General features: G+C 39.1%; 1 protein-coding gene across 1 annotated transcript in view; it reads right to left on the bottom strand.

Moving 5' to 3' along the window:
- The window catches only part of bmp6.L (bone morphogenetic protein 6 L homeolog), an 84,847-nt gene extending 66,322 nt beyond the window's left edge, over positions 1-18,525 (bottom strand). The window contains exon 1 of the mRNA XM_018267784.2: positions 17,547-18,525. Within this exon, the coding sequence (XP_018123273.1) occupies positions 17,547-18,015 (469 nt within the window). The 5' untranslated portion in view covers positions 18,016-18,525. The remainder of the gene's footprint in view (positions 1-17,546) is intronic.
- Positions 18,526-20,413: the final 1,888 nt, after the last annotated feature.

The raw sequence follows: 20,413 nt of genomic DNA, 5'->3' as shown, positions 1-20,413 counted from the left end.
ACTTCATCATCCTAAATACATCTACAGGGAACCTACTGAGAAGGGTAAGATTTGCTCTCACTAACACGTCATTAGGGAAAAAAATTCATGCCAAGTCAACCAAGCAATTAATTTTAGCTAGAAAGTCATAATTAGGACGGGCAAAAGATTGAGGGAGTTATTTATTTTAAAGAGGCTTTGATCTAGGTGGCTCAAAGAGTTCAAATATAACACTTAGAGGACTTAGCAAGAAATGGTTTGAGACTACAGAAAAAATATCACATGTGGTAAAGGTGTAACCAAGCCCAAAATCCACTCTGAGTTAAACTTAGCATATGAAAGAGCAGTTTATTCCCACTAGCCCTTATATATTTAAATAAATGCATTAAGAAAGCCATCTTCCAAGCCCTTTTAGGCCTTTTAAACATTAATATTTCTTACAGTTTGCAACATTTTTAGTCTTAAAGAGACACGAAAGGCAAACATATTTTAAAGGTTTCTAAATGATAGGCAAAATAAAACATTTAATGCCCAAATGTTAAGGGTTACTCCTTAAGGATGATGCATGGAGCACTCGCATCTGTGACAATGCTTTGGGAAGTCTGTATAGGAACACTATACTTGTTGCCTTTTACATTGTGTTTTTGCTCACTTTTGGGGGCAAAGTCACTAACCTCCGAAAATTCGCCAGCGACGGCTTCGCTCACAGCGCAACACTTCACCAGGCGTAGATTCACCAGGACAACGCTAATTCACTAAAATCTGAAGTTGTGTCCAGGGCGCCGAACGCTGACGAAGTTGCGATATCGTTATTGCGCCAAGCGAAGCAAAGTTGCGCTAGCGTTGCCTAATTTGCATACAGGGGGAAGTTAAAGTTCAATGGATGTATATGTTGCAGCAAATACATTACATCAAGCCCAGAGAACCTTAATAAAATAAAATAAAGTTGTTATAATGCCCTACACATGAGCCCAGTGTATAGTTTATGTGCCATATGTTAGCAAATGTAGGGGGGAAGCGGGTTACCCCAAAAAAAATGTACGCTCTTTTGCAGCCTATCACCCTGAAAAAAGGAAAAGACGCCAGCGTTTTTTGGGACTTTTCAAAATTTTCAACTATTTTTTGAGGAAGTGCTATCTACTCTATTGCACTTTGCCTGGTCTGAGGTGGCGAAGGCAAGTCTGGTGCAAGAAGTAACGTTCAGTAAAATCCGCATCTTAGTGAATTTGCGCAGATACGTCCATTTGCCAGAGTGCAAATTCGCCAGGTGTTAGGGAGCGAAGTACCGCTAGAGTCTATCTCCTTCGCTAGTGAAGTTACGACCGCATTAGTCACTTCGCCCTTTAGTAAATTTGCCCCTTGGGCTCTTCCCATGTTATATTGGTTTTACACAGATTACCTTGTACAAGGCATATTGTATTTGTCACAGTTTCTGCCTTCCCTATGTCAAATGCACTGTCCATGTCAAACCCCATGGAACTGAAATCCTGCATCTTAATTATTAATTAATTAAAAGCAGTTTTTTTAAAACATGAGTCGCTTTAATAAGGTAAGCAATTAGAGGGGTAAGGAAAATATGGTGCAAGTAAGTGGTGCAATCGCGGGCCCCTTAGTGCTCATTCCTGAAGTACTGGTGCCATACTATGCACTGACAACTGAATGAAAAATGTGGCATTAAGTGACGAGCAGAGGAATGAGAGGGGGAGGGACCTACATGCCTCCTCCCACCCGCCTCTCTTGAATTGAGTGCTGCCTAACGCAGACGGCACTCAATTCAGAGTGTAGTCCATATATTAATATACTAACAACAAACAGTTAATAATAACCTCAGCTGCTTCAATGCATTTAACAAAAGTCTCAAAGTAACAAAATAGAAAAACAAACACAGTGTCTGTCTGGGTTCAAATTCACAGCCTCTGCTATACAATTATTCCAGCTGGCTGTTGTACAATACTCCATGTTCATATACAGCATTCCCTAGAACTCTCCAGTTTGCCCCCTAGTTCTTCAAAGTAGTTATCCTAAACCTAACTGACTATTTTCTTAGGATCAAGACTTCTGAGACAAAGTATAAATTAATCAGTAGACTTAGTTTCTTATTACTGTTCTTGGCATGCAAGGGGGAGCGAGGGAATACTTTTGGTACGGCACATGGGGTGTATTCTCCACCTCTGTATTTTAGCCGGCAGTATAGCAAATGAAACTGCCACTTCTATTTCTCATTCGAATTAAACTGAAATTTGCTGTTAGCATTTAGTATCTACAGCAGTAACAGCTTTAACTCTTTCAAAGTAAGCATGTACTAACCTTGCACACTGTTTGGAGTGATTTTGGTCCATTCTTTCAGGCAGATTCTCCCTTGGATCAGGATTTTGCATGGACTATAATAGGACATTGACTCTTTTGTTCACTTTGGATTATATTTGGGATCACTGTCTTGCTGAAAGACAAATTTTCCTCTAAGCTTTAGTTTTCAGTAGACTGTTCCAATATATTGCAGTATTCCCCTGTATTTTGCAACATGGCAATATACAGTAGTAGCTATCAGTTAACTTTATCAGGAACGCTGCATAACGTTGACTGATATGGAAGGATGTCACAATTAGAATTGCAAAGCAGTTACACAAAGAGCATGATACTGACCCTACTGTGATGAAGGAAAATGATTTTATAGTCAGATCAGACCAAAAAGGTCAAATATATATATATATATATATATATATATATATATATATATATATATATATATATATATATATATATAAAATCCTCCTCGGACTGGAGCACTCATACCACAAAGGCCAACTGCCTGGGTGCAGGTTAAGGATAATGCGTACAAACGAATATTGGAAAAACCGCACACACAGGACTTGTATGGATGAAAAAGAAAAAAGTTTATTACGACCAGAGGAAGGCTCTAGTATCAGAGCCGAAACGTCGTAATAAACTTTTTTCTTTTTCATCCTGTGTGTGCGTTTTTTCCAATATTTGTTTATATATATATATACAGTATATGTAGTGCACATCTCATATGCGCTCTGGTCATGAGGCAAGACAAGAACATTGCAATAGGAAGCAGGGCCCTGCAAATTACCAGGGTTGGCAAAAAGCTGCTCCTAGTAACTTTAAGAGCTGCAATTCTTGTTTCCCTAATTTGGGCACTTCTAGTGCAGAGAGCAGAATTGCACTCTCTGCACTAGTGATGTGGGCTCTCCTCACTCCTGTAGGCAAAGGAAAAAAAAGGATGAGGGGAGTGAGGGGTTGCATTGGGAAGGCCACTTCAGGTCAGCATGGGAGGCTGAACTGTCCCTGATAAATCTAACGCTATAGTTGTAATTTACAATGCATGTGTAATTTGCCGTAGCAATGCTTTTCAGAGCACAGAGATCTGTGCCATGCCCCGTTGATTGAGTGCCACTTGTATAAAGGCAGTGGGAGGTTCATAGGCGTCCTCCCAAATGCCTCCTAACGTGTACCTGCATGTCAGGGGGTGCAGTTCAGATTGGGGCCCTGTTCTTTCCATCTGCCTTATGGGCAGATCTGCACTCTGCACCAAGCACCCAATTTTTGATCCATCACCTGATGCAGAGAGCAGCATATCCAGGTTCAGTAAATGACCCCTCATACATGCTGTAAAGCATGGTGGGGGTCAAAACATGCTGTAGGGATACATTCTGTTACATGAGAGATTGGATGGTGCACGATACAGAAATCCTGCAAGAGACAATGATCCAAAACCAAACAAACAATAGAGTGACTCATGGACAAAATCGCCCGGAAACTCTAATCTCAGTCAGACTGAAGATCTGTGGTACTATTGCAAATCTCAGGTGCAGAAGTGTCATCCTACTAACCTGAACAACCTGAAACACTCCTGTAAGAATGGACCAAAATGACTCTACAATACAGTGCACAATTGGTTACATACTAAAGGCTAAATACTAATGAAAACACCATATTTTACAGTCACAGTGCTTGTCGTGTCAGAAAGCAAAATGTTATATGGTTTTGCAATCAAACACAAAGTGACACAATGCAATCAAGTTTTTAGTAGAGGGCGATAAAGGATTGCAATTTATGTAACATGATTAATGCCACTGGAATCCTTAATAGCCTTTGCAGATCTGTTCTGAAAATGGATTGCTCAGTTCTTAAAATTCATGTAATAATAGAAATACCATATTGTGCAATATGTTTGTACTGAAGTACTGAAGGAATACAATTAATACAATGAATACAGTATATTGGAACAGACACACTTTTATATTACTTTATTAGGAGATCTGTATTGCATCTACAGAGATATTAATTGCATATAAAGCCCAATATGTTTGTTATCAACAAGGTGATTGTCTTCTGGCAGTTGGCTGCAACATCTACTACTGTGGTGCAGACAAGGGCTGATATTTGCAATACTCAGAGCAGCCCAAAACATGCCAGAAGATGATGCTCCTGCATTTCCTAGGATACAAGCAAGTGTTGCTTAGAACACTATAGTAATTACTACTACCAGCAGGGTAGGGTGCAAAGTGCAAAAAATGGGCATAATTTACCATGTAGAATAACTGCCTCGGGTCTTTAAACTCAACTTCAGATTTTTTTATCCAACACAAGGAGGTGATTGGTTGCAGTGGGGACAAATAGGGTTTTAGGTGCAAATTTGTTGACTGCTGAAAAATAAGCTACACTGCATACAGTACAACAGGGATCCCCAACATTTTGAACCAGTAAGCAACATTCAAAAGTAAAAGGAGTTGGAGAGCAACACTAGCATGAAAAATGTTCTTGGGGTGCCAAATAAGGGCAGTAATTGGTCATTTGGTAGGCCCTATGTGGATTGTCAACCTACATTGAGACTCTGTTTGGCAGTGCACCTGGTTTTTATACAACCAAAACTTGCCTCCAAGCCTGGAATTCAAAAATAAGCACCTGCTTTGAGGCAACTGGGAGCAACATCCAAGGGGTTGGAGAGCAACATGTTGCTCATGAGCTACTGGTTGGGGATCACTGCAGTACAATATTTCCAGGAAATGGCTAAGAAAACAGTCCTCCATCTCACTGCATAAGGGAACACAGCAGGGTGCTTACAGGTACTTTCATGTGCACTTAAAGGGGATGTAAACATTGCTGCAGCGCGCTGCTCAGCAACACTTTACTCAGTTGTTCCTGGACTACAAATCATAGCATATTTTTAAAGTAGTATCAAGGTTAAGGTATGATAGGGGCTAGAGTCCAGCAACGTCAGGGTTGCATTCTTAAAGCAAAATTGCATCGCTTTCCATGGGGACATGGCAGATGCAGTGGGACAGTTTAATGGTTGGAAAAAATCCCCTTTACGAGTTTATGATATTGACTAATAATCCTCTTTAATATTCAATTCACTTTTCCAGAAAACAAGAGCATATGAAAAATATGTAAAGTTTCTGATAAGAGTCTTGTGCAGGCTTGGTTAGTTCAAGAACCTCTTGGTGCTGGTGATGCAATTTCCCTTTAAAATGCCCAGCAAAATAGTTAAACTTCAGCTTTTATTGAGGATGTAAACAACTTGGTGATTGTGTAAAGAATGAACGATAACATCTGAATCCCAGAAATTAAAATACATTCTGAAAAGCAGGAAACATTACAATAAAAAAAATCTACGGCATAAGGATCCTGGGTGAAAAGGAAGGTCAACATCATTTGTCTTCTTTCAGCTGAATCCTCACATCAACATATGCTAAAAAAGCTGTAGCCTATGAGCAACCACAAACTGAAACTGTATGTAAACTATGGCTACCGAGACTTGCATACAAAATAACAAAAAACTGTCATGATTGGGAATTGAAGGAGACAGCAAGAGAGTTTTACCTTCAAATAAAGACAATGTCTAAGGATTTATGAAGACTGGAATCTTAATCTTAATAACAGTTGCAAAAAGTATTTGCTAGTGTAAACCCTCAGTAGTGTAACTAGACATGCACCCTGAAGATTTACCCAACCCTACAACCGGTGATATACCTTATATGGCATATGTAGCACCCCCAGTAGTTATGCCACTCTAAATCCTGCTTACTAGCATAATGCCAGCCATCTTGCTGTTAAAGGCAATCGGAACCCTCCATTAAAAGTCTTGCTGTGCCCTAAAAGAATGTGACCAAAAAACAGAATTATGAATGTGAGAGAATTCACCAATAAGAACCACATTTACACAGATCATGGATTTTAAGTGGAGGATTCTTATGCATTTACCTCTGATCTTGGTGAAAAAATGTAATGTTGCAATACTGCTTTTCAGTAAGAAAAGGGTTAATCACTGGGGGTGCCAATTACTTTGGCAGTGATTATAATCACTAACCCCTGACCCCAGGCTGGCACTACTCTTGAAAAATGCACCTTGCAGCTGCTCTGGGCGGTGCAAATGTGCAGAAGAGTTAAAGTTTGAATTTTACTTTTCAGCTTTTGATTTTACTCTACAACACTACAACAATGTTCACTGGCCAGAGTAGCCACAAGCCATCCCTTGAACAAGAGACAAGATGGCAGTGCAGTGAATAGTAGAATAGTAACCTATGTGATTTTCAGAGAAGAAGAGTGCCGAGGTCTGAGGTTAACAATAATAATTGGCAGACTTTGGCATCCCCCCAGTGATTAACCATATCCGTAACTTTAAGAATACAACCCTGATATTGTCGGACTACAGCGACATGTTTTAACTCTTCATGTAAAGTAGGGAGGGATTTGTAGTCGAGAAACAAGTCATGTGTGGTTGAAGCCATTCTCTTATCAATACCATGTGAGCCTTTCTGCTTGGCACATCCTGTTCTCATGTAACCAGTTAAATTCACCATTCCAGTAAGAATAACACAATTTAAAAAGTTACAGCACCTGTAAATCAGTAGGAGCATAGAGAATGCGACTCCAAGCTGTGAAGCAGGCCACAAAGAGATTAAGGCAAAGCAATGGCAGTTCCCATGAATGCTGGTTTATTCCATTTTTATATGATGAAGAGACTTGTTTGAGCTGTTGATTAAAGGGATCTAACCCCTCCATAAAATATAAACAGCATAAACACTACACTTCAAATTCAAGTTTCTCCTTTAAATATTAGCTGCCTTAATGGTTTTGGTCCTTGGTTGGAATATTTGAGAAATACAAACATGGGACAAGTGAATGATCATTTCTGTGGCCTAGCCTGGTTTGTTTGTGCACTCTGTAATGTTAAATGTGGCTTAGCTAAAAATACCATATGGGTATAGCTCACTGAGTGCTCACTATGTTACCATATAATAAATACTATCTGGAAATATTGCAAATAGTATTTTTCTTGTAATAATTCTGTCATGGTTATATGTTCTTGCCCTTTCAGCACAGATCTCGCCCAAAACCAGAATTCTGAATCTCTGCCTGGATGAAGGAAACATTCTACAGAGCACATAACGATGCAAAGTCCTAGCCTTCCCTCTGGCGTGGAAAGGAGGATAAATGAGATCTGCTATTTATAAAATGGGTAATCCCGCAAAATGTTTGTGATTTTCCAAAATATTTACTTTTATGATGTTTGTCTCTGCACGTCTCTAATTAATTTACAGTTGCCTCCTGTGTTTTCCTTCTGTCTCCATGGTCTGTCTTAATCGAATAACAAATGTGTTTATAGCCTGCTTCGTGGCAGGGGGTAAGAACAGTCCTGGTGTGTGACCTCAATTTACATTGAAGTTAGTGCTTGGGTTACAATCATTTTGGCCATGTCTATTACACAGTTGCTAGAGTGGCATAGGGTTTTAGCAAGTTAATGAAAAGTTAGTGGTGCACATTAAGGGGCCGATTCACTAACTTCGAGTGAAGGATTCGAAGTAAAAAAACTTGAATTTCGAGTAGTTTTTTGTGCCCCTCGACTATCGAATTGGCGTAAATTCGCCTGAGTAGAATGATTAGAATAGATCGAGCCCAAAAACGCTGCGACTATTCGCCATTTGATAATCGAAGTACTGGATCGAGCTCAAAAACGCTGCGACTATTCGCCCATTTGATAGTCTAAGTACTTTGACTGCCTACTTCGCCACCTAAAACCTACTGAATAAAAAGGCATTCGATCGAATGAAAATCCTTCGAGCGAATATTCGATCGAGTGCCTATTCGCCTGGCGAATATTCGCCAATTCGACTATTCGCCAGCGCGTAAATTCACCCGAATTGCCTATTCGATTCTATTCCCCAGTCGAATTTCGAGGGATTTAACCCCTCGAAATTCAACCCTTGATGAATTTGCCCCATAGAGTGTTGTAAGCTATGCTAGCTTAATACTTGAGGCCTACTATCTCTGTGATGATGGTATTTCCAGACATGGGAAGGTCTTCATTTTTATAGCACAAGCCTACCTCTCACTCACACCTAATAGCAAGGAGTATCACAATCTACAAGTTCATAGTTTACTGCAGCTCTTGTAACCTCTAGCAACTAATCTGATGTTTGCTTTGATAAGTCTAACTGCAAAATTTTTAATTTAGCCTTTAAATGATACTAATGGGTTACTAGACATGAAGCACAATTTATGGCCAGTGGCATTTTGTCCACCACTGCCATCTGTAGAAAAACTGCACTTGACAAAATGCCAGTCTGCCCATCTCTGCTCCTAACTGTTGAATGGAATGCACCCTGTGTGATGAAGCTTCTGCATCCAAGTAGACAGCTTCACTTTGACAAGTATTGTTCTCTGTCTGAGGGCATCGGTGGTTGATGTGCCTGGTGTACCATTATCTTTATGTCTGTTATTACTAAACCCACCGATTTCTCTGAACACATGAGCAGGAGAGCAGCCAATAAAAATGAAAATTTTCAATGCATTATCATTTTTAATAATACTGCTTTTTAGGGGCAGATTTATAAATCTGAACAAATGACTTTTCACTTTTTCAAGTTTTTAATGTTACTGCAGACAATTTAGTTGCGACAAATTATGCAAAAAATATACTGTACTTGAGCAGACAAGACATTCAGTAGCTCATTATAAAAAAATGTCACATGGTATGAAGATATTTCCAGCGACATTTGAGCGCGCAATTCCAATCATTCAGGTTATAAGGATTTTCACTACCTAAGAGCAGCCAAACAGTTTCAAAAAAGACTTTTGATGCATCGGCCTCCAAATGCAGAATTAGTAAAGCTACAAATAGTTATGTTTGGTATTACGCACTGAGGGCTAATGGAATAAATGTTTCAAAATGTTATAATAATCTAGTGAGCCACAGCAACCAATCAGCAGGCAGCATTTACTGGCCAGTCGCTGGAAAACAAACATCTAAAGGGATTGTTTTTAATAATGACATGTTTTGAAGAATGGCTGCAGGTCTCTGAAATCCAGATCAGAGCACAGAGACCTGTGGTTACTACACTAATTATAGTGCTGTCTGTTTTCACAATTTTGTGTCCCCCTTACCCACCACTTAACTTGTATGTCATTCAGATACATAAGTTAAGGAGTGGTGACAGAAGCAGGCCACTATGGATTAAAACCTGTGGTGGGGACAGGCCTGGCCAGCACCATCCAATGCTGTGCTCTGCAACTCGCAATAATTTTTTTATCTTTGAGATACACAGCACAGCGATTCCCTCAGGAAGAAGGTTTGCATGAGCACTATGGGTAGCGCTCTCAAAATGAAAACGCACTGTGGGAGATTGTAGAATAATGAGCACAAATTACATTAAGAACCTTCCACTCATGTTGGGGCCCAGGCTAAATAAGTGGAAGATTATGCCATATTATAATATGCACTAAACCAGCGGTTTTTAAATAAGCAATAGAAGTTTGATGAAGAAAAAGACCATTTTGGAATATTCAGTAGCAAAATAGTTAAAGGTTCAGTGTAAAAATAAAAACTGTGTAAATAGATAGGCTATGCAAAATAAAAAAAAATTCTAATATAGTTAGTTAGCCAAAAATGCAACCTATAAATGCTGGAGTGACTGGGTGTCTAATATAATAGCCAGAACACTAGTTTGTCAGGGTCTGTAAGGGGGGGGGGGGGGCACAGAGGACTTAACTGTTCAGTGAGTTTGCAATTGATCCTTAGCATGCAGGTCTCATTCAAAAGCAACAGTTACTGCCTGGTAACCAATCAGTGGAAACCAAGAGAGCTGAAAAGCAGGAAGTAGTGTTCTGGCTATTATGTTAGACATCCAGTCACTCCAGCCTTTATACATTACATTTTTGGCTAACTGACTATATTAGAAACATTTTTTATTTTGCACAACCTATCTATTTACCCAGTTTTTATTTTTATACTTTAAGGGGGTTAGTTATCAAAATCAGAATTCCTTGAGTTTTCAAAGAAAAACCAGTATCAAATCCAGAAAACTCAGAACATTTCATGAGGGTTAAAACATCTTCAAATGAGTTTTACATGAATTCGGCAGGTTTTAGATTCGGACATAATAATTCGTAAAAAAATGTAGTCTTTTTTTACCACGACTTTCTTGGGTTTTTGGCGTAAAAATGGATGCCGTGGGAAAAAATGGTGCCTTAATAAACGACCCCGTAAGAGTAGTCAGCACTTATAGGGACAGTTTACAAAACTCACATATGGAAAACTAAGCATGTACTGCATTTATTCTCCAATGGTTTTACTAAGATTCTGTTAAGGTAATACTGGCTCAACCATTTGACCCACAGAATGCTCCCTGGGAAAACTGCAGTAGTTAACAGCTTTTGATGGCTGGCCTTTAGCAATTAAAAGCACTGGAAACAGAAATTCTTGTCCTGATGCTCCCAATTAGCAGCTGCCTGTTATTGACAGCTGGGGTCATTTTTCTTACATAACCCAGGGGCACAAGAGCTGGATGTTGCTGGACAACCTGAGGCACAAAGTGGCAGCTGAGTAGAGGGACCCAGAGTATAAGAGTTTGTAGTTAGTTTAAGTTTAGCTCCTGTCTTAGCAGGCCCTAAGCATGTGACCAGAGGGGTCTTGAGCATGTGGGGACTTGGGGTAGAGTTCATTCCCTGTGAAATACTGGTAGCCAAAAACAGGAATTGCCCTATATTTGTACTGTGTACTTGATGAGAGTAAATAAGCTTTGTAACATTTTTCTATGCAAGAAAATATTCACTGCACTAGACTGTAGCTGTTTGTTAGTATCCAGAAATTGCACATTTAGGAAGCACTTCGAGTCCTACGTAGGAGAGTTTATACCCTAATCAGTATGTCTTTATAAACTGTATAATTCATTTCCACTTGAGCATACATTGGTTTAGCTTAAGCTCCCAATTCTCTAAGGACTTTAGGAGCGTAGGTATTTTTTCACTTGTCCCTAAATAACCGCAGGTGAATCAATCAGCAAATGAATCATTCTGACACATTCACCCCCCCCCTGTTCTCCATTGAAGATATCCTGAAAACATGGACTGTTCCTGCTCCTTGAGGACTACTTGGAAAATTATGGTTTAGTATTTCAGGCTGTGAGACTACATCCCTTCTTGTCAATGGACTGTGTTCTATTATATGGGAAAAATCATGAAAGCTGATTTTTTTTCCAGTTCTACATATTCACACAAGTGTCTTAGTTTTCTGGTGAACAAAATCTGTCAGAGACGAGGATGTGAGTAGACTGTTATTTTATTTATGAAAATGCTTATGCATTTTAGAATCTTCAATTTACAGGGTTAGCGTGGAACCTATATATCCTCTAGGCACTCACAACCCCTGAAAATATCCTTATGAGTGTCAGCTATTATTCAAGTATGCTAATACTCTGTTACAGAGGTCTGGCCCCAACAGCAGATTGTCCAAAAAGAAAAAAAAGCATTGGCAAGTGTTTCTATGAGCCGCAAACTGCAATGAGCATACCCATCCCAGTTTTCTAATATCAGATGAGGTACTGGAGAAATGCTGGCAATTGTAGATTTATTATAAAAAGTACCAAAAGCTGTTTTCTCCTTCATTGACATCACCACGCATTTCACGTCAGAGAAGGTTAAGGAGGACCTTCAATTTTAAAACTCAAACATCATAAAGTATATAGCTCTGATTTTCACGACTCATTGGGTTGATGTATGCTCAAGGAGTGTCCACGGGGGCTCCAACAAATCCTTCATGGTATTTATTGCCACCGTAAGTTTAAAATGGTCTGCAAAACAGCTATTTGAATGGGACCTCCAAGTTGTATGGTCACTGACTAACACAGTTGTATTTACTCCTTCAAAATCCAGAGCTCGGGGGGTAGTTGTTGAATGTAGCACCATAAACAAATAAAGACCAATAATGAGTAACCAAAACAACCTTTGCTACTGCAGTTATTTTAAGTCTGAAGTTGAGCAAATGCTGTAAATTACAGGTACTCTTGCCAAGCATTAGTAAAAAAGAAACAGTTACAGTAAAACAATGACATCATGTTTTTATTTGAAAAGCAATGTTTTACATCAGTGTTAATTTAAAAAAACAATATTTTATTGATAGGATTCCAATTTCTTTCAAACTGAGCAATGACATACGTATCTTGACGCAAGTGGAGATTGTAACTTATCATCCATTTGAAGGAGAATGTGTGAGCTAACGCAATGCCATCATTTATGTCATGGAAACCTTATAAACTGCTCTTTTCCATCATTTCAAACTTGTGCAGACTCCAAGACTTGGTCCTCTGTTATATATCTAGGCCAACAGTGGTTAGTCCTGTGAGGTGCACCAGTGTAATGCCAACAGAAATGTTCATGCTGCTCTTAAAATGTCTGTAATTAGTGAACCAGGACAATATGCCACACTGAAACAGTTGTTAAAGGTAATAAACTGATGTTTCCTCTCCAATGTTATTACAGTTATTATTTCATTTGTGTTTGTAGATAGGTTTTACTTGAGGCAACACTCAATTGCATTTTCTAATGTTGAGTTGTCCCCTGTGTTCACTGCTATTAGCCTGTATCCTAATCTACAGCAGATCCACCTGCAGCTACACAGGTTCTCGTCCTTTCAGTTACATCTTTAACCTAGTAGTTTGAATAGTCTGGCCTCAAATCAATAATAAAGTAGGTTAAAGGAGAAGGAAAATGTAAATCACTAGGAGGTGCCAAATGTTAGGCTCCCCAATGGTTGTAATTACCTACCTGCTACTGGGTCCTGCTAAGAAGAGCACTGGGCCTGTGCAGTTTTCTGATAACAGGAGAGTTGGCACAGGGTTCTAATTAGTGAGCACCATGGAGTGATTTTCAAAGCCTGGAGCCAGTAGAGTGGAAAAGGTGGCTTTTTTAAAAATAAAGTTTGGCTTTTCACTCTACTGCGCATGAATATGGATTGCTCTGTGGTGCACGCTAAGATGAACACCAGGACAGAACTATATTAACTCCATTAGTGTTTCTAAATTTCCAGTGGCAGTGGATATGAATGCTCCTAATCTTCCCTTGACTACCTGTTTCTGAGCATTACTGGGCCTCGTAGTTCTTATGTATCTAAAATGTAACTGCTAGTAACCGAATATGATCTCAGTGACACCTGCAAGTGATTTTGATAGAATTTCCTTCCCAGTCATTAAATGGGAAAACAGCTGTTTGGAGAGATATTTTTTTTTTTAGTTGCAGAAGATTCTATGAAAGTAAAATAAATTGTATCCCATGCAATGGCGTCTCTGAATATTGTTTTAAGTAAGAACAAAATACAGAGCTGGCTGCCTATAGATGTGTAAATGCCATAATCATCCAATTTGGCAAGGAGCTACAAAATTATTGTATTACAGCTCCAGCCGTAGTTGAGCTAGGCAATGTACCCTCAATTCTTTAAACAACCCTCCTACCATGATGGAGGAGACAAAGGTAAACAAAGAGTTCTAACCACAAATAGGTTCATCAAGTTGCTCTAAGAAGAATGAAAATAATTGTAAAAATGAAAAAATGTAAAATACACCCACTACTGTTTTAAGGAACAGATGTTATTGTAGCTGTAAATGCTATTCCATAAAAGCACCACAAAAATATATTACAATAGCAAAATAAAATGGTATGGCTGCCTACTATAGCTGCTTATTTTACCTTCAAAAATATAATTCACATGATATGGTTACAATTGACCAGAGAACAAAAAGACGGGATCAGTCCACTTTGGTACACAATATTCCTGGCCAAATTAGGCAAAGATCTCTCTTATGTTAACCAGGCCACAAAAGCAGATCTTTCTATATGTGGCCAGCTTTAGTCTTGTATAGTAGTTTTTAAAGATTAGCAATTCTCATGTTACAGTAAAGCTGGTTATACATGTCGAGATTTGGTCACATATAGTTTGGCCTATTTTGACCATACTGCCTGACCACCTGGACATTTATACCATGTATGTCAGGTCAGATGGACAATTTGATGGATTATCCTCCAATTCTATTTGATCACAGATGAGCAGACATGTTTGTAAATCCTGTTGATGCCTCATGTCAGCAAGTGTATGGGGGAAGTGAAGAGGAGCTGCTACTCTTCTTCACTTTCTGCAGTTCCAGTTGATTGTGCTATTGGCCTAAACTAATAGAACAATGAGAAGATTCATGGTTGCAGTACACCGAATAAATTTGTTAATGAGATTTAAGGCTTGTGAAGATTATAGCTTTAAACAGCCCCAGTAATAACCTGGGGTTAAATAGCAATGGACAAAGGTCTCTTCTGTTTTGGTTATCATACTCTAACAATGCTAGGGAAGCTATAATGTAACCATGAGCGGCTGTTCTTCACACAAAAACATGCAGCTAATAAATTACCATTTATTCTTGTATTTCTCTGTCTATAGCTCTGTGAACCTTTACTGCCTTCCTTTATTCCTGTTCCCCGGGAGAGGATATAAAACTCCTGCTCGCGTCCTATTTCTTGGAATGTCACCCTTGTTTTCTTCAATGTCTTTCTTCACATCATCACCTGTTTGTGGATATGCTGTATTGATCCAAATTTGATTTCCGTTGAAAATCAAATTACCCAGAAATTGGCGGCCCAGAAATTGGCATTCCCAATTTTAGGGGGCACATTTACTTAGCTCGAGTGAAGGATTAGAATAAAAAATACTTTGAATTTCGAAGTATTTTTTTGGCTACTTCGACTACGACTTCGACCTCGAATCGAACGATTCGAACTAAAAATCGTCGACTATTCGACCATTCGATAGTCTAAGTACTGTCTCTTTAAAAAAACCTTCGACCACCTACTTCGCCGCCTAAAACCTGCCAAACATCAATGTTAGCCTATGGGGAAGGTCCCCATAGGCATTCTAGACAATTTGTAATTGAAGGAAAATCGTTTGATCGATGGATTAAAATCCGATTCGAAGGATTTAATTGTTCGATCAAACGACTTTTCCTTCGATTTTTCGATCGTACTTAATGCGTTAAATCCTTCGATATTCGAAGTCAAAGGATTTTACTTTGATGGTCGAAAATCGAAGGTTAATTAACCCTCGATATTCGACCCTAAGTAAATGTGCCCCTAGGAGTTCAACTGACAACATATAATTATAATCTAATTTTAAAAAACAGATTACCTTTATCTCTGTAATAATAAAACAATGCCTGTTACTTGATCTTAACTAAGATAAAATGTAGGCAAATCAATCCTTGGGTTTCATTAATTAATTAAAATTATTATTTAGTAGCCTTTATCCATGGAGAGCCAAATTACAGAACAACCCATTATCCAGAAAACCCCAGGTCACAAGCATTCCAGATAACTGGTCCCATAGTATAACCGATTCTAGTCAAAATATTGATATATGAATTTAAGTTCAGAATTTTGCTTCCTAATAGAGTCTGTAAATGCTGTATGATCTCTGCCATGGATAATGTTGTTCCCCACAATAATACAACGCATAAATGAATAAGAATTAAATAAAGGGGAAGTAATGCAGAAACTGTAGATTCTTGGGTTTCCAGTTTTAAGGGTAAAACAATATTTCCAGCTAAATAGGTCAAATGTACATGTTAATATTCTATCTATTGTCATATTGCATTGGATTGGATGGACTCGGTGTCATAATTCTCTGCCATAGGTTGGTGTAGGACAAAATTGTGCAATTGACTGGAGAGCTGATTTGTAGGCAAGTCTGGAGACAGTGCAGTAATGTCTGAAAGCACCTATAAGTGATTGGAGAAATAGAACACTCCTTAAAGAAAGCTATATATTTCTTTTTGGATGGCAAGTTATATGAACTGCATTAATTGGCACATCCTCACTATCCACTAATTGGACACTCTTATTTCTGACATACTGTAGCATAAAAAGCCCAATCCATAATGAACATACGAATAGCATATAACCACTTGGGTGAGCCATTAAAAGAATTTATGAACATTGCTTCAAGGAAGTATCTACAAAATAGGTGTATCTGCCCAGGAGCTTGATATATCATAATAAGTTTGTTTCTTCAGCTGAATGGCATCGGCCACATTGTTCCTCATCTGAGTGCCAAGTTAAACCTCATTCATAGATTCCAGGTAAGAAGTTGCCTCAGCTGTTATGAAAATGCAAGAATGTCTGCTCGGTTTAATAACGTATTATTCTGAACTACCTATATCCTAAAATGGTAATTTGACTTATCAAAAGGGCTATGTAGATATTGTATAGTTTTTATATAATAGGCATTGAATGTATGATAGTACATCTGTGCAATAATGTCAGGCATGAGACTTGTCACACTACATACAAGTTTCTCTAACTGTTCTACTATAAATCTGGTTACACAGCATCTCTATTTCCTCAGCTATACAGTATATACTGTTGTATCTGCTTTTATATATGCTACATGCTGCTAAGCCCTGGCTGCTGACCAACGGCATATAAAGGAATCAAGCATAAGGAAAATCTCATGTAATAAATGCTACTGCTATATGCTAATTGTTCATCAGTATCTTTGTTGTGGGATATATTCTGTTTTGTATAAGTGCCATCTTCCTACCCAGCTACCAAAAGAAAACTGCTGTGTCACCTCCGCTAGTGATGTTGCAACTGTTGCTTTCTCTAAAGCAGACCTGAGGCACAATTAGGGTTACAGCAAGGAAGCCGGGTATGGTAGGCAACAGGTATATAGTATACTGTACATTTAGCACCAAAACATAAAGCTAGGAGAAGCACATGGCTTTCACAGATGAGGGTTACTTTGTTGCATCTCAGAAAAAAACATATTGTCTATATTTGTATTGCTACAAAGTTACCATATAACTGGGCAATTGTTGTGGTTCTGAAAAGGGAACCAGGACTATGTTTCCATAAAGCTAGAGGAGCACAAGCAGTTCAGATGCACATTCTAAGCACTCTTATTTCTGGGCTGGAGGGGCATGCAGGAACCTGTAATTCTACCCCCTCCATATGCTTGTCAGCAAATACTATATTAAATAAAATGCAACTTTATGTTTCCAGCTGCATAGTGTTTGTGAAGACACAGGTGGATTATGCAAGTATAATTCATATAATCCATAATCATTATCAGTTGCCAATGCATGGGGGCTAGAATTCAGTAGATACAATGACATGCAGCACAGAGATGACATCAATACAGCTGTAGCACCAGTTAGCAAGACCAAACTCAATAGCCCAATCTTCAACCATTAGAGTTTAATTACCCAGCAGCCATAGCAGGCAGTACTCACCCAAGTTGACAAAGCTCATGACCATGTCTGCATCACTGAGGAAGGCACTGTCCTGAACACTGCCCAAATGACTACCCAGTAGGCTCTTGACCTTGAGTTGATGGCTGTGCAAAGTTGCCCTGTGTGACCAGTCTTTCAAATCCATTCCCTGGTCCTGCCCAGACATTGCATTGTACAAGTCCAACATGAAAAGAGGAGCTGAGTTGAGCTTTGCAGGCTGGTTCAGCTGGGCAGGGCTAAGTCCATGGACAGGTCTGGGTCTGTGGGGAAGCCCCAGGATGGACAAGATCTCCTTCTGCATCTCTCGCTTCTCATGACTCTTGAGACGTCTGTATAAGAATCCGCTGTCCACACTGGATCTCCTGTCCACCAAGGTGCCCTGTGCCAGGGTCAGCAGGGTGTAGAAGAGCCAGAATGCCCCCCAGAGAGGCAATGCCACCTTCCACATGCTCCTTGTCACAAAGCACATAGAGCCACAAGTGTCCCACCCTTCCTTCACTGTTGCTGGTTGCCACAGTAGGTGCCCACCTGCTCCAGCATCTCTCACAGCTAAAAAGCCCCCTGCCCTCTGCCTGAGGTTGAAGTCACACTACAATAGCTTGTACAATTCTTGTAAATCTGCCAGCAAAGAAATGAAAAATGAAACAACCTGTCAAAATGTTTCCTTTCTTGCAGCCCTGCTGGAAATTCAACCCTTCCCTGCCTGGTATCCCAACTCAGCAGTGGGCATGACAGGTAAGCCTCAGAAGCCTCAAAGTCGCAGCATCAGTTCAGCATGTCCATGTGGCTGCCAATGTGCACTGGGAACCTCTGAGGGATTGATGGCAGAGCAGCTATGATGGGAGGACCATTAAAGCCTCAGATTTTATCCTTTAGCATCACCCACACTGGTCTCGTCTCCTCAGTGTCACGCAGCCTTTGCTTTACAGAAAACTTCATCTATGTGACTCGCTTTCCCTGCTTCACACTGACTGACTCACATCTCATCTACTTGGGTTTATGGAGCAGGGAAAGTACGAGTCATTTATCGCCATCTACTGTACACTTTGTAGACTGCATCCAGTTGGGATTGAGAAATTGCCCACTTGAACTTGAGAGTTTGTTGAGAGAACATTGACAGCTACAGAGGCAGCACAGGTTGAAGTTACCTGTAGTTTATTGCTTGGGACACAAAGAGGCTACTAGTTGCTACTTGTAGCTGGCTTTCAACTAGGTTTCCTAATAACTGCTAATTATTATTTCAGCACACAGCACAGTAGCTGAAGGTACTGGCATCAGTAAAGCAAGTTAACCATTTATCACTTTAATAAATCTTACCCTGGGTTTCTGGTATAAAGGTATTGAGCTGGAAAATTCCCAAGTAAATAGCATGTTTATATGTGCTTTCATTTCTTCTTAAATTCTAAATATAAGTACAAGGGATTACACATCTACTACTATTAAATATGCAGGGAATAATATTTCCCTATTATAAAATATAACAACTATAAGGAGTTCTATAGCCTGTGCAAGTCTGCAGACTGGGTACATTTACAGGCTGTTTAACTAAAGTGGTTAATAATATTGGGATATTTAATAAAAAAGGGGTAGGTTATTTTATTATAATACATATACAGATATGGGGCCTGTTATACAGAATGTCAGGGACATGGGGTTTTCCAGATAAGGGACCTTTCTGTAATTTGGATCAACATACGTCAAGTCAATTAAAAAATAATTGAAACATTAAATAAGCCCATTAGGATTGCTTGCCTCCAATAAGGATTAATTATATCTTAGTTGGGATAAGGTACTGTTTTATTATTACAGAGAAAAAGAAAATATTTTTTAAACATTTTATTATTTTTTAAAAAGGAGTTCATGGGAGATGTCTGTCCCCTAATTTGAAGGTTTCGGGATAACGGATGCCATACCTGTATACATTTTAATGAGCCATTTTGTACAAGTGAAGCGCAGTTTTAATAGAGAAAATTATATTCCCTATTGTAATCTATTATGCTGCATTATTCTGTATTAAAGTGATACTGACACTAATATTTTCCTTTTTCAAAATATTAATCTACACTAAATGTTACAGTACCTATAGTCACGCTGATCATTTTTTGCTGATAGTTCTGCTTTTGTAAGTAATTGTTACTTGAAGTTCCTAACCAACTACTGCAGCACAAATATGGCAGCCCCCTCATAGAGAAACATCTGGGTAAGGAAGGTAATGGAAAAGCATCAGGCAAATACTTTATGGCAAAATTATAAATAGTATTCAATGATGTTGATATGATGGATATAAAAAAGATTATTTTCTGGTGTCAGTATCTCTTTAAGGTCATAGATCTCCATGTTAAGTTCTAATAGTGTTAAAAAGGTTAGAGCAGTGATCCCCAACCAGTAGCTCGTGAGCAACACGTTGTTCTCCAACCCCTTTGGATGTTGCTCTCAGTGTCCTCAAAGCAAGTGCTTATTTTTGAATTCCCAGCTTGGAAGCAAGTTTTAATTGCATAAAAACTAAGTATAGTCCCAAGTAGAGCCTCTTGTAGGCTGCCAGTCCATATAGGGGCTACCATATAGCCAATTACAGCCCTTATTTGGCACCCAAGGGACTTTTTCATGCCTGTGTTGCTCCCCAACTCTTTTTACATTTGAATGTGGCTCACGGGTAAAAAAGGTTGGGGACCCCTGGGTTAGTGGGACAGGGTATATTGCAAAAGCAGTGATATCAGCATACTTCACCCATAGCATTGCCTGTTATGCTGATATTTCTTTGAGTTACAAAGGATGTAAACAAGATGCAAGAGAAATGTCCATCTTGTACGTTATATTCTCTAATATTCTATGATCACCAGCTTCTTGTGTAAATAGCTGCTGCATTT

Source organism: Xenopus laevis, chromosome 6L (assembly GCF_017654675.1).
Source record: "Xenopus laevis strain J_2021 chromosome 6L, Xenopus_laevis_v10.1, whole genome shotgun sequence".
Classification (NCBI taxonomy): domain Eukaryota; kingdom Metazoa; phylum Chordata; class Amphibia; order Anura; family Pipidae; genus Xenopus; species Xenopus laevis.
This window is presented reverse-complemented; position numbering and strand designations above follow the sequence as displayed.